Source organism: Passer domesticus, chromosome 1 (assembly GCF_036417665.1).
Source record: "Passer domesticus isolate bPasDom1 chromosome 1, bPasDom1.hap1, whole genome shotgun sequence".
In the NCBI taxonomy this organism is placed as follows: Eukaryota; Metazoa; Chordata; class Aves; order Passeriformes; family Passeridae; genus Passer; species Passer domesticus.
In genome coordinates, this window is record NC_087474.1 from 52,000,963 (window position 1) to 52,013,562 (window position 12,600).

At 41.3% G+C, this 12,600-nt stretch overlaps 1 protein-coding gene across 9 annotated transcripts in view; it reads left to right on the forward strand.

Annotated features, from left to right (window-relative positions):
- Nucleotides 1-12,600, forward strand: part of GLI3 (GLI family zinc finger 3) — a 206,097-nt gene that overhangs the window by 58,830 nt on the left and 134,667 nt on the right. For 7 of the 9 annotated variants that reach the window (XM_064419962.1, XM_064419954.1, XM_064419979.1 and 4 more), the window contains one exon: nucleotides 7,714-7,956. In XM_064419962.1, coding sequence (XP_064276032.1) covers nucleotides 7,714-7,956 — 243 coding nt within the window. Of the gene's footprint in view, nucleotides 1-3,587; nucleotides 3,690-7,052; nucleotides 7,304-7,713; nucleotides 7,957-12,600 lie in introns of those variants that run through there. The other 2 variants (XM_064419996.1, XM_064420016.1) reach the window with 2 other exon arrangements.

Below are 12,600 nucleotides of genomic sequence, written 5' to 3' on the forward strand. Positions count from 1 at the left end.
TTTCCACATGCCAACCAACATCTTCAGTGCATTTTCCAGACAGACTATTTGTGCCCAGTGGTTGGAGCATTTCTGATGCTGGCCATGAATCCCTCTTGCTCTAGTTGCACAAGTAGTTTCACTGAATCCCCAGAATTTCAGTGTGAGTAAAGCAAGCAAAATTTGGGCTTTGTAGGCCCCATGAAGGTAAATTTAAAATCTTGCCACCTGCTTGGTACCTAGGTGTAGGGTTTAGTGTTTCTCCTGCCGCAGTTAATGTCGTCACTAACACCTAAACCAGAGTGCTGGGGGCTGCACTCGCCAGTGGTGTTAAGTATCACCACAATAATCCACTGTCTGCCATGGGAGAAACATGTAGCCCTGAACTTGGGAAGGGAGAAAATGGTTTTCAGCCGTTTTGATTTAAATTGTTTGTTTTTGTTATTTTAAAGCCCGTGTGAAAGCGGGCTGGGAGAGGGTGTATTCAGAAGTGAGGCTCCCACTTCTTCGGAGGCTGACCTTGCAAGTTGCTGAGAATTAGTCCCTTCACTGGCTTCCCAGAGACTCTCAGCCCTGCAGGTTGGGGCCACGGCTGGGCATTGCACGGGTGGCAAGCTCCACGTCTTGGCTAATCGGTGGTTCAGCTGGGCAGCTGGAGGAGAACTTGGCCAACAGGATACTGCAGGGATCTGGTTCACAGCAAGCAACTTCAGTAGTGTGTTCTGAAGAAGAGACTGGGATGGCTCAAGTGTCAGGTCAGTAATTTCAGGCACATGCCCAAATGTTACTCTTTTTTCCACATGATCAGCAAGATGCCGGAACTTGGGTAAGGCAGCCCAGCCCTACCTCCTGCCCTCTTTGTCTGCCCTCTGAGGCTGTGTCCTGGGACTGACAAGGAAGTTTCCACAGCACTCTGCTTTTGTGTGTAGGTAGCTATGTCTACAGCTGCCTGTTTCCTCGGTAGGATTTTTTAGGTTCTGTGAGATTTTTAGCATTTCCCTGTAGATCTCATGCAGGGATTTGTAGATAACAGACTCTCAATAAAATAAATACATTAAGTGTTTGATTGTATGAAATTTTAAATGTGGCTTTATTTTACATAATTTCATATATATCTGTTTAGCTTCAGTCACTTGGTTTTAGTTGGGAGTGTCTGTGGAGGTAACAAGCACTGTAAATTCATCTGGGTTGAGATAAATTGAGGTAAAGACATTGCTACTAACAAGTCTCTCTCTGATTTAGGGGTCTGAACAAGTTTACCTGAGTTTTTAAAGCTGCTTTGTGCCATTCTCAGGTTCCCCATCACTCTTGGGGAAGAGTTACTCACACATTTGGAAAAGGCTGTGAGTGATGTTCTTCTGATAACAGTGCTTTGCTGGTTTAATGTTGGAGTGGTGTGAACTCCGTACCAGCCCAGTTTTGTCTAGTCCAGGTCAGTGGGAGCTTTGCTGTTGACTCAGGAATGCATGATCAGGCTCTGTTTCCAAAGTCATAGGCACTGTATTGATATTGTGTCCAAAGTCATAGGCACTATATTGATATTGTGTTCTGTCCTCTTCTGTACTGTCAAAAAAGGAACTGAACCAAGCTGTGCAGCAGATGCAGCAAACATGAATGTATGTGTCATCTGAGGAAAATAAGGGAGTGTGAGTGGAGTATTAGGTAGGTATTGTAGAGATTGGGTCCCTTCTCTCCTTCATTGATAAATCCTTTTTCTTCCAGTGAAAGCTAAAGTTGACAACAAAAGAATACAACATGTTTTTCAAAACAAACAAACAAAATTACAAAAGTGCTGTGTATTCATATTCCATAGATCACAAATCAGTTCTTGGAAATTACTACACATAGGATAAAGAAAAAATAACTGAGCCATTGCAAGTGGGAATAGAAAATTATAAATTTTCAGCTCAGATTATGTATGTTATTTATAAGCACAGAAGTCTTCTATAAGGTATGCTTAAGCATTGCAAATAAAGTGAGTACAGTATTGTTATCTGGCAGATTTTGTAGCCTCGTGTGTAATTGGAGCCTATTTTAAAAACCAATTATGATCATTGTCCTTTATATCTGTGTTAGTGTTTCCAGAGTGCTTTTTGTGCAGTTGCTCCAAATGCAGGAAAATAGCAAACTTGGGATCAAGGGTGTCAATTTAAACTACTGTACTCACCCAAAACAAAATTTTGCTTACAACACATGCTGTTTCTAAAGGCAGGCACAATCCTACAGATCTGTTTCCTCCGATGTTGCTCTTAAGGTGGTCAGAGCGTAAAGTGTGTGTCTGCAAGAAGGTGCAGGTACAGGTGTCCTAATGAGCCTGGCAATTGCTCTATTGCAACATTTCAAGGAATTCAAGATATTCAAAGAAGAATATCAGGTATCAAAAACTTAGACTTTCTTAAATGGGAAGGAAATGGCTTTCTTACTTAGGTATCTGTTCTGTTAAGAATCTAAGTAGTCAATCTTTTTTGCATTCCACCTTCCCCCTTCCTTCTGGCTCACAGCATCTAAAATGCTACTTTTCTGGTAAAGACTGATATTCTGATTTCAGTTTTGTAATTTAATGATGGAGAGTTTCCTTAGTAAACCAAATTTAGAGTACTAGAATGCTTATCTTATATCCAGACCTTGAACATAAAAGGCATTTTATACCAGCAATTGTTCATTTAATGAGCAATTGCAGAGTGCAGGACGGTTAAGGGATTGAGCTATATGCACCATTATTGCAAGAAGTATTCTGAAATACCAGAAATAGGACGTAAGCTCTGATCAGGGGGACTGTGAGCACAATTACCTTCTTTTCAAATCCTTCTGTGACACTGCGGGAGGAAAAAGGACTTTGAAACTTGAAAGGAAAGAGCTTGCTTTCAACCTCAAAAGCTAGGAGGAAAGGGCTCTGAAATTTGCTCAGTATTCCCAATTCACCATTAGCCTGTTTCTTCCTTTAGCCTCAAGGCATTCTCCGCTTTTTGAAAAGATGTTAAGAAATTCAGTCACAATAGAGAGCCTAGTTTTGAACATGTTTCACTCGGTCCATTGAGGTCTGGTCTTCAGCCTTTGTGTGGGGTGAATTGAGCTGAGCAGCAATCTGGTTGGGGAGAGGTGAATGAGCAGTCTCTGTGCAGTCACAAATTCTGGCAAAGAAAAGATTACCCTTTCCTTTATTTTACAATATGCATTCCTGTACAATCCTGCTAGTGGCAATATGCAGAGCCGAGCTTGTGCTTAGGTCAATATGGAGCACTTGGTTTATAGCAACTCTTGTTAAGTTTGTCTTGTAATTGAAGCTGCTGTTGACCTTGCTTGGAGACCATTTGTAAAACCGTTTATTTAGCATAAACTGAAATAATAAACCGTCCTTCTCTTAGGCTGATTGTGATAGGGTGACATTAGTTTGATTTAATGATTAGCCGCCTGACCCCTCAGCTAGAGAGAGCTGCTTGAATAGGGAGAGTTCACTAGGAAGCACACAGGAAGAATACTAATGAGCTTGTTAAATTTAGCATGGCACCAACCACTTTTAATTCCTCTAATGGGAGAAGCACTGCCTTTGAGAGAGAGGGAGGGAGATGGGGGCGGGGGGGGGGTGGGGTGGGGGGGGAGAAGGAGAAAAAAAAAGGGAGGAAAGCCCATGTCCTGTTAGACAGAGAATTTTGGTAAAGAGAAGAGCAGAGCTTAGAGGGAACGTCAGGCAGGGTCTCTTGGACTGAGTTGTAAGTACCTTGTTTTTTCTCTTACTCAGCTGAAGTGCTGTCAGATCTCTCATGAGATAGCAATGCTCTCTGGAAGTTGCAAGCAGAAATGTGGTGATGAAACTTAATATATTAAGAGATTTAACTGGGCTGGTGTTGTCTTGTTTAATCAGGGGTGTCTCTGAAGTGTGTTGGGATTGACTTAGTGTACTCTATCAATAGATTTCAACTTTTTTTCAGTTGCTAACTTTAGGTGGTTTAAAGTAAAATAGCTTCTACTTGGTCTATGGTAAAAAAAGACAAAAAAGTTCAACAGGTAAAGAAAGTTTAAAGGATTTTTGCGTTAGGTTTTGGCTTGTGCTGATTTTTTTAAAACTTTCTGAGTAAATTAGCTGTGCAATTAAAAGTGTGTTTATTCTGGCATGCTGTCCAGTGAGAGTTTTTGAGAAAGCTTTTTGATTGAGTGAGAGGTGCTCCATTAAGGGAGGTGCTCAGCACTTCTAATAAAATTGGCTTCGGATCAAAATAGCAGCACTAAATCAGGTATTTCTCAGTGGATGTGAGAATCCTGGATTAAAGTGATCATTCAAGACTGGGCACTTCTGACATGAGTCTCTGGCTATTGTCTTGTTAAGTCAGAGAAAGGGTGTATGTGAAGAAAGAGAAGCTTATGCAGATTGCTCTTGGGCATGATTGCTTTTTTCTTTTCTTATTTAACCCTTCACTGTTATACTGGCAAAAGGTGGGAGGAATTATACTGGAGCTGGTGGGCTGCCACCAGCTTCATCTTTTGCTTTGGCATTTGTCTCTCTGCAACATTTTAATAAATCAGATGCTTCTTTTGACCCTAAAGCTGGTCACTTCTAAAACGTGGGCAGAGCAGTAACCGAACAGTTCTCGCTTATTTGGCTGTAAAACCCCTTTGGCAGATGCTGCCAGAGAAGTGGGTTGTTTGCTTACATTTTTGCTTTAGAATCCCTCTTGTTGCCATGGTGGACGGTGTGTTTCTGTCAATAATTTGGCCTGGCGCGCCTTGCTCGCACTTACTCTTGAAACTTTATTGAACGCTTCAGTTGAACCAGAACAAGATTAGACAGCTTTCTCCTTTTGGCACACTGGAGTGGCTCGCCTGCCGTGAGAGTCGGCGGCATTACTGCAAGAGGAGTTTCCCGCTTGGCGCCGGGGGAGCTCCTGCAAACTGCTTGGCTCTCAGCATCCTGGAGCGTGGGTGCTGTCAAATTTCTCATCTGCCCCCATCACAAGCAACACACTGGTGTGAAGTAAATGCTTAGCGAGCTGTTTGCCTGATGAATAAGCTTTATTATTATTGCAAAAATGCCGTTGTTCTGGGGCAATTTTTGATGTGGCAGAAAACATAGAGAAACTTTTGACTTGTAATGGCACACAGCAATAACTTTATAATGGGGAGAGAGATCGTTGATGCAGAAGGAAAAATAGTTTTGTTTTATTTTTTTCTCAAGTAACCAAAAAAGGGAAAAGCTTATTGAAACAAACCCTTTTGTTTCTAAATTACTGAAATAGGTTTTGAATTTCATTCAGCAGTTTGAAAAATCAGCCTTTTCCATAACAGTCACTAGTACCTTGATTCATGACGTGTGCGTGTTTTGAGAGGAAAAGTATGAAAGTGGAGCCTGCACACAGATGTCAGCTTCTTGTTGTATCCCAGGATGGCAGTTTTAACAAATACTATCTTTATATGGAAGAGTAAAAGAACTGAAATCCTATCTGATCATCTGAGTGATTATACAGCCCCACAAATCACTCTAGCTTTCTTCTTTCTGAACTGTTGTAGCACTGGTTAGCTTGCTCTACTTAAGAGTCTGTCAGAATTTCAAATGAAGTGTAATACCCTGTTTTTATAGGAGTTTATGTCTCATCAGTGAAGGTTCACTCTAGGTTGAAATTTAACATAAAAGACTCTGGCTAAAGAGAAACCTGATGGAAAATATATCTTTGGGGTGATTTTTATTTTTTTTAGTTATACAAGCGGGTTTCTAAAAACCTCATATAAGTTTTAAAGTTTTAGTCCCCGATTTGCAGTTCTCTTAACTAAAACCAGCTTCAGCGTAAAAAGTTGAAACCTTAAACCCTGCTAATCCAGAGCAGGGACCAGTGCCTGTGCATATTAATAAAAAGTAGAAAAGGGCAAAGGGTTTAAACTCTGTAATGTTGTTGTCTATTTCCATTAACTCTTTCTTCTCAGACCCAACTCTGGAAAAGCTCTGTATGTAGAATTACTGGCTGTAAAAAGAATTCTGTGCCTGGAAGATGCTGATAAGTCAGCAAACCCTGGTTGCTGTAATACTTGGAGATAGAAAAATAATTAAGTGCTCAATAGGCTATGCTGCTGAGTTTTTGTGTTGTTGCTACCTGGGGGGAGAGGGGACAGAGAAGAAACTGGTTAGCATTTCATTCAAAGCAATGGTGTGGCTAGTTTATGCATGTAATGGCCAGGCATCTGTATGGGCAGAGCTTGTTTCTAATCTAATTCCTATAAAGGCACATAGGTTGAGTTACGCTGGTGTCAGCCTTGCTGAGTGTAGTTACCCGGTGAGTTGCTGGCTGCTGCTTTTGCTGTGTGAACAAGTACACCAGGGAAAAGTGCAAGTGAAAACTTAGCCCTGACCTCAAATCTCTGACAACCAAAGTGCAGTCTTGGCACTGGTGTCAATCATTCTTCCTTGCATGTGAATTGTAGAGTAAGATCACTTTAATTTTATTTCCTAAGGATGTTTTAATTTCCTTTTCTAGTTGCCATTTTTGTGCGCAGCGTTTAATAATTTGAGATTCCTTGTGTACTTCTAGAACTGCAGAGCAACTTTGAAATGAAGAATCTTTATCAGTATTCCTTCAAGATGTATTGGTGTACACTTGCATGTGCAGTGTGATTGACAGAATAAGGCTGTACCTGGAGCATTGATATTGGCCAAGGATTACAGGCAGCAAGCAATCATGCTTGTTTAGAGAAACATCTATATTTTAAACTAATAATGCAACTGAAGGACAGCATTTACATTAGAGACTTATGTACCTAGCAGAGCCCCTCTGCCACGTGGCATGTGTGAAATGTACCTAGGAGCAAGCATCTTGATTTTGAGCAACAGAACCATTTTGTCTGCTTTTTGAAGGGTGTATGTAGTCCCTAGGGGTTAAAATTCTTTTGGGAGCAGTGGATTGTATTAGCACCTAGTCCTGGAGCTGTCTGCAAGGAAGGCTGGTAGAGCCATGGTCAGGAGGCTTTTCTTCCTTTACAAGTGGTACCACAGGCCTAGAGGCTTACTCCAAACTAGGGCTTGGATTTAATGCTCTTAGCTATTATTATTTTACCCCCAGCTTTTTCTTCCTCCTTGTTCATTAAGAGTTCGTGGTTTTGTTTTTGTGGATATAGGAAAAAGAGGTAGAGGGAGTATATGCAACCATCCTGCACGTGGTAACACTGTAAGAGCAGGTGGCCTTGCTAGTGCCTGCCTGATGCTGCTGGTCCTGTATTTTGAGCAGTTGTACCCATTTTATTGTTGCCCACCTTGGTTCTGATCACTGCCAACCTCCCTGCAAGGTTTCAGCCCCTCACACATGCAAACCCCAGGGACCTGGAGCTGGGCCGCAGAGCTATGGTGGGTGGCTGGGCATGATTTAGGCCCGACTGGTGGGGTTCATCTTCTCCTCTGTGTGACAAATAATTTCTTGACTCCCCATCAGGGAGCTCCCAGTCTCCTTGTCCCAGAGGCAGGAAAACAGCAAGCCTCTGTCTGTTCCCGCACAATTGATAGCCCCGCTGGCAGGAGCATCAGTGCATGGGTGACGGTGATCTACTGCTCGGCTGCTGCCGGCTCTGAATGGGCAAGCATCCCCAGGCCATCCCTCACAGCCACACAGGCACCTCCTGTCACAAACTTACACCGGGAGGAGGAGGAGGGCAGCGGGGGGAGAACTTTTCTTTATTGTATTTGCTATAAATGGGCTAAAAGTGTGTGTCTCTCTTTTTTCTTCCCTTCTCTCTTTCTTCTCCCTCATTTTTTTGCAGAGGATGAAAGTCCTGGGCAGACCTATCACAGAGAGAGAAGGAACGCGATCACAATGCAGCCGCAGGGTGGGCAAGGCCTCGGCAAGATCAGTGAAGAGCCTTCCACGTCGAGTGAGGAAAGGGCCTCATTAATCAAGAAGGAGATCCATGGATCTATATCGCACCTTCCCGAACCTTCCGTACCTTACCGCGGGACGCTTTTTACCATGGACCCCCGAAACGGTTACATGGACCCTCATTACCGTGAGTATTGATTGCTGGCTTATTTGGGGATGCAGAGTTGGAGAGCTGTCAAATTTTATGGGATTTTGTCACTTTGCATTGTCCCTGGGGAGAACTGCTTTATCTGGAGGGAGTAGTGTTTGTGGTAAATGCAATCCCTTTTTCCTGAAGTTAAAAACCAGGGTGCAGTTGTACTGCAGGTAGAGATTACTGCAGGCCTCTGCAAAGTGACTTCCACAGGACATCTCATCTGTTGCTAATCCTCCTCAGCAATCCAGGGTGGTGTTTTGCTCCACCTCCTTAAAACATGAAGGAAAACGGGCCTCATTATAGCTAGCAGAGAAGGAAAATGAAACAGGCCTTAAAAATCCCTCTTTTAAAATAATGTTAAAGTATGTTATTGAGAGGAAGAAGGACTGTACTCTGTACACTGAGAATTTGGGGAATTGGAAGACTTATTTTTGTTCTTTGGGACTCTTTGTTTTGGAGGGTTTTTTTAGACATTCACAAGTGTGTTTGAGAATGCAGGCTTGATGGAGTGTTTTTGCAATTTTCTTTCCCAGCTATAGTTCCCTGAAGTTGTAAGGGGGAGGAAAAAAGGCAAATGGTTTCAACTTCTGAATTCTCACTCAGGCATTAATAAAAAAGTAAGAAATTAACTGACACTTGAACACAGATGTGGAGTGGATTTCTCCACAGGCGCAAAGTATGGAGGAGTTAAGCAATTTTTTTTTTCATCTGTTTCAAGTTTACAAAAAAAAAGAGAAGAAAGATCATTTAGTTGTGTAGTAATGAAGTACATCTTGAGGTGTCAAGGCTTGTGCCTTTTGATTAGAGATTTATCACCCAGTCAGGATACAGATTTGCCATTTAACCTTTCAGTCTCCAATTCCAGATGATAGGCTTAAGACCCACAAAGAGAGAGCAGTCTGCATTGGTCTTCCTTTTTTTTAAACATCATTCAGAAGTTTTAGTGTTTTAAGGCAAAAGGTCATTAGCCAGATGACTGATTGGTGAGGACAGCTGATTAGTGCATGATTTTTTGCTAAAGAAAGTGCCAGGGATAAAAGCTAATTTTATCCCTTCATTAGTTGGGCTAGCAGTAAAGGGGAATGTTCACTCATCAGGGTGCAGATCAAAGTATGTCTTGCACAACCTTAAGTCTCACCAAACTCCTTAAAAAAAAAAAAAGATCCTGATTGTTAATAAGGATGGAGGTATTATGAGAAAAGGAACACTTGTTGTCTATATAGTTTAGCTCAATATTTAGGAAAAAAGTTTGCAGTTAAGCTTTTGAGCTCTTTTTCAGTGTAGTCAGTTGGTTTTTGTACACCTTCCTCTCCTACTCTCATACAGACCTGCTCAAACCCTCTGGGGGAGTTACTTGTCTCTCTGTTGAGGAGCACACAGTTGCTGCAGCACACCAGTGGCAGACTCTTACCGCAGAGGCATGAATGTGCAGTGCGAGCAGCCGCTCGTGAGCAGCAGAGCATACAAGTCTTACCTCGGGGGCTGGAGGCACTATTCCTATCTCCTGGTTAGCAAATGCCCAAATCTAGCTTAAAAGAAATCCAACAAAACAAACAAATATTATTGGGGAAGCAAAATAGCTTCTCTGTTTGTGGGCAGTACAGCTGGGGAGAAATGAAATGTGTGACAAAAACAACCCTCAAAACCAACAAACCTTATGTGGAATTTAGTGGGGTTTGACCATCTGACCAGCTTCCAGATCACCCCTTAAGTCTTGTTCAAAGTGTTCTGAAATTACTGAAGGTTCAGACAGAATAAAAAGATCTGATCAGTCAGGATGTGTCTGAGTGGTTTGCAATGAGTTTATTTTGGTTTATTTTCAAATTCACCTTTTGACAAGAGTTGTCAAGATTTAATGAAGCTACTGTGTCTGCATTGTGACCATTAATGCTAGCTAGTTAGGCTGTGTGGACTGCTAGCAAAACTGATGTCAGAAGCTGAGAGAAGTTCCCTACCATATGACAGTAGAGAAACAGGAGATGAGTTAATTTTAAATGAGCAACAAGATCTTAAAACAGAAATCTAAGTCAGAAAGCATCAGACGGACAGACCTGCTTCCCTCTCTGTAATGAGTAGTGCATTTGTATTCACTGATTTATAAGGTCCCTCAAGCTATTAATGTCATAAAAACAGCCATCATGCTTTTATTTACCTTTAATGGCTATGATACAGAGAGACAACTAAAAAGACAAATGTCTAGTTTGATTTATAGGAAAGCAGACAATCTTATTGAAATTTTCATAGTAGTTGTATCATTTGTATATGTAAGATATGCTTTCATCAGAGCAGTGACTGCATTAAGACTGACACTTTTAGTGGTCTGTATGAAGAAGACTGAATAATGTACACTGTAGCAACAGGTAAAGAACCAGAGAGGCTATTGTTTTCCTTTCTTAATTTCTTGCCAGTTTTGCTGGGCATATGTATAGAAAATGTTTTAATTCAGCATAGTCAGATGGGTAAACACTTACAGTAATTTCTTCATTTCCCTGTGGTTGGAAAATATAGACTTCTCAAGATGCCTAATTCGTGCTTCTATTTATACCCACTTTGTATTTAAAAGTGTGGGCAGGCTTCCTGTAACACAGGAAAAGGGAAAATAATTTTTTTGAAGAAAGACATCTGTATGTTTTTATGACAAAAAAGGGTGTTTAAGTCAGTTGTGTGTAGAATGTATGTTCCTTTCATGAGCTGCAGTTATTAGAAACAACTTGAGTGCTTTGCACTTTTACATGTAAACACGTGTGTGTCTGTTTGTGCATTGCAGGATTTTTTGTTTTAATTTTTTTTTCTAATTAAAATGACTGATGTTGTAAATGTTGGTAATAATAGTTACCATAAATGTGGAAGAAATCCCTCATTGAGGGGGAGTTTTCTCTCCTGCAGAGTGTGGGTGGGGATAATGGTTGTGTTTCAAGTGAACCAGCTTCTCAAACAGCTGGGATGGAACATGCTATGGAGTTGGCAGCCCTTCTGCACCGCCAGAGAGCCCCTCAACCATTTAGCAACTGAGAATGTGAATGCAGTCCCATGCTCAGCTCACAGCGCCTTTTATTCTCCAACAGATAAAAGGGAAAACACAGGCCTGAACCAGAAATTTTTCTGTCTTTTTTGTTAAGGATTTCTTAACCACTGTTTAAACACAGCTCACAAAGGAAGAGAGAAATGCTGTTTTTGTTTGTTTAACTTCTAAAAAACTTATTTTTTTCTTTAATAAAGGCTTTAGGACAGATGACAGAAGAGCTGGAGTTAGCTCCTTTTCTTTGTTGAGGAGGGCAGAGTTACTGACCTTAATCACAGTGTTTCTTAAAAGGATTTAAAATCCTGAGTTTCTCAAACACTAATTCCAGTGGTAGTTGGAGCCCCTTGTTAATGTAAATTCCATCTCTAGAGTTGGGGCTGAGGCAGGGAAGATGGGGATAGAAACTTGCCTGTGTTATTTTCTTCCACAATTTTAATTTTCATGTAGATTTATGGCAGTGCTAAAGACTGCCTGTCTCACAAGTTATTCCTTATGGAAAAAATGAATCATTCCTGATGTAAACACTTTGATTTAAAACATACTGTTGATATTCTTCCATGGGTTACACAGATCATCTGAAAGAATTGTTAGTACCTAATTAGCAAAACCTGAAGAATTATCTTAAGCAAAAAGTAGTGACAGATCATTTGGCTCTGATCCAAATATTAATATATACAGGAATGTATGGCCCTTGCAGGATTCTCTTTGTGGTAAATCACTTCATCTCAAAGAGTTTGTACTAGCTGCATGGAGGAACTCACTCCTTTATTTTTTTCTTTTTCTTTTTTTTCTTTTCCTTTTCCTTTCCTTTTTTTTCACCTCTTCTTACCAAGGATTTATTTTTCTGGTGTTGAAGCTTCTGTATCTGTCTGGGGAAGTGGGAACTGCTTATTGCACATTTCATAGGATTAGCCCTCCAAAGATATTGATTGCCCTCAGTTCCCACTGACTGTTCTTGGGCTTAGCTTTGTAAGGACTGGGCCTTGCATAACTGCCCGAGTTAGATTACCCAGTGTTAGTGTCACCTCAAAATCAATTTGCAGCATGAACGAAAGACCCCAGCAAGGAAAATACAATACTGATTCACTAGGTGCACTTGTTCATTGACTAGTTTTAATTTCCATTGAGAAGAATTCCCCTTCCTTCATATCCGCATTGGAAAGGAAAATGGAGTGTAGGAAAAAAAAAGGGGGGGGATTGGATTCTGTTTCTAAAAAATGCAAACTGTTAACTGGAAACACTGTTTTAAATGGAGTAACTGGAAAGCAATGGCTTTTTGTGGCAGTGACTCTTGAACCACAGTGGCCCACTATGTGTGGCGCATTTGACAGTGAGAGCAGTCCTGGTCACCACCAGGAGATGGGCTCATGGAAAGGACCTACAGAGGGGTAGATGGTGGCCTCCCTTGTCATCTGCCTGGCATAATTTGGGACTCAGGAGAGAAAACCGAGAAATTTCTGGATACTCCCAAAGCAGGCACTTTTCTTATTTCACCTCTTGTTTCCCAGTGTCTTTTGGTGACAGGAGACCAGGACAACTTTTTGTTGAGAGTTTCTACCTGGCCTGGTTGGACAGTGGTAGGAGAATGTCACTGGAGAATCTTTGTAGAGATT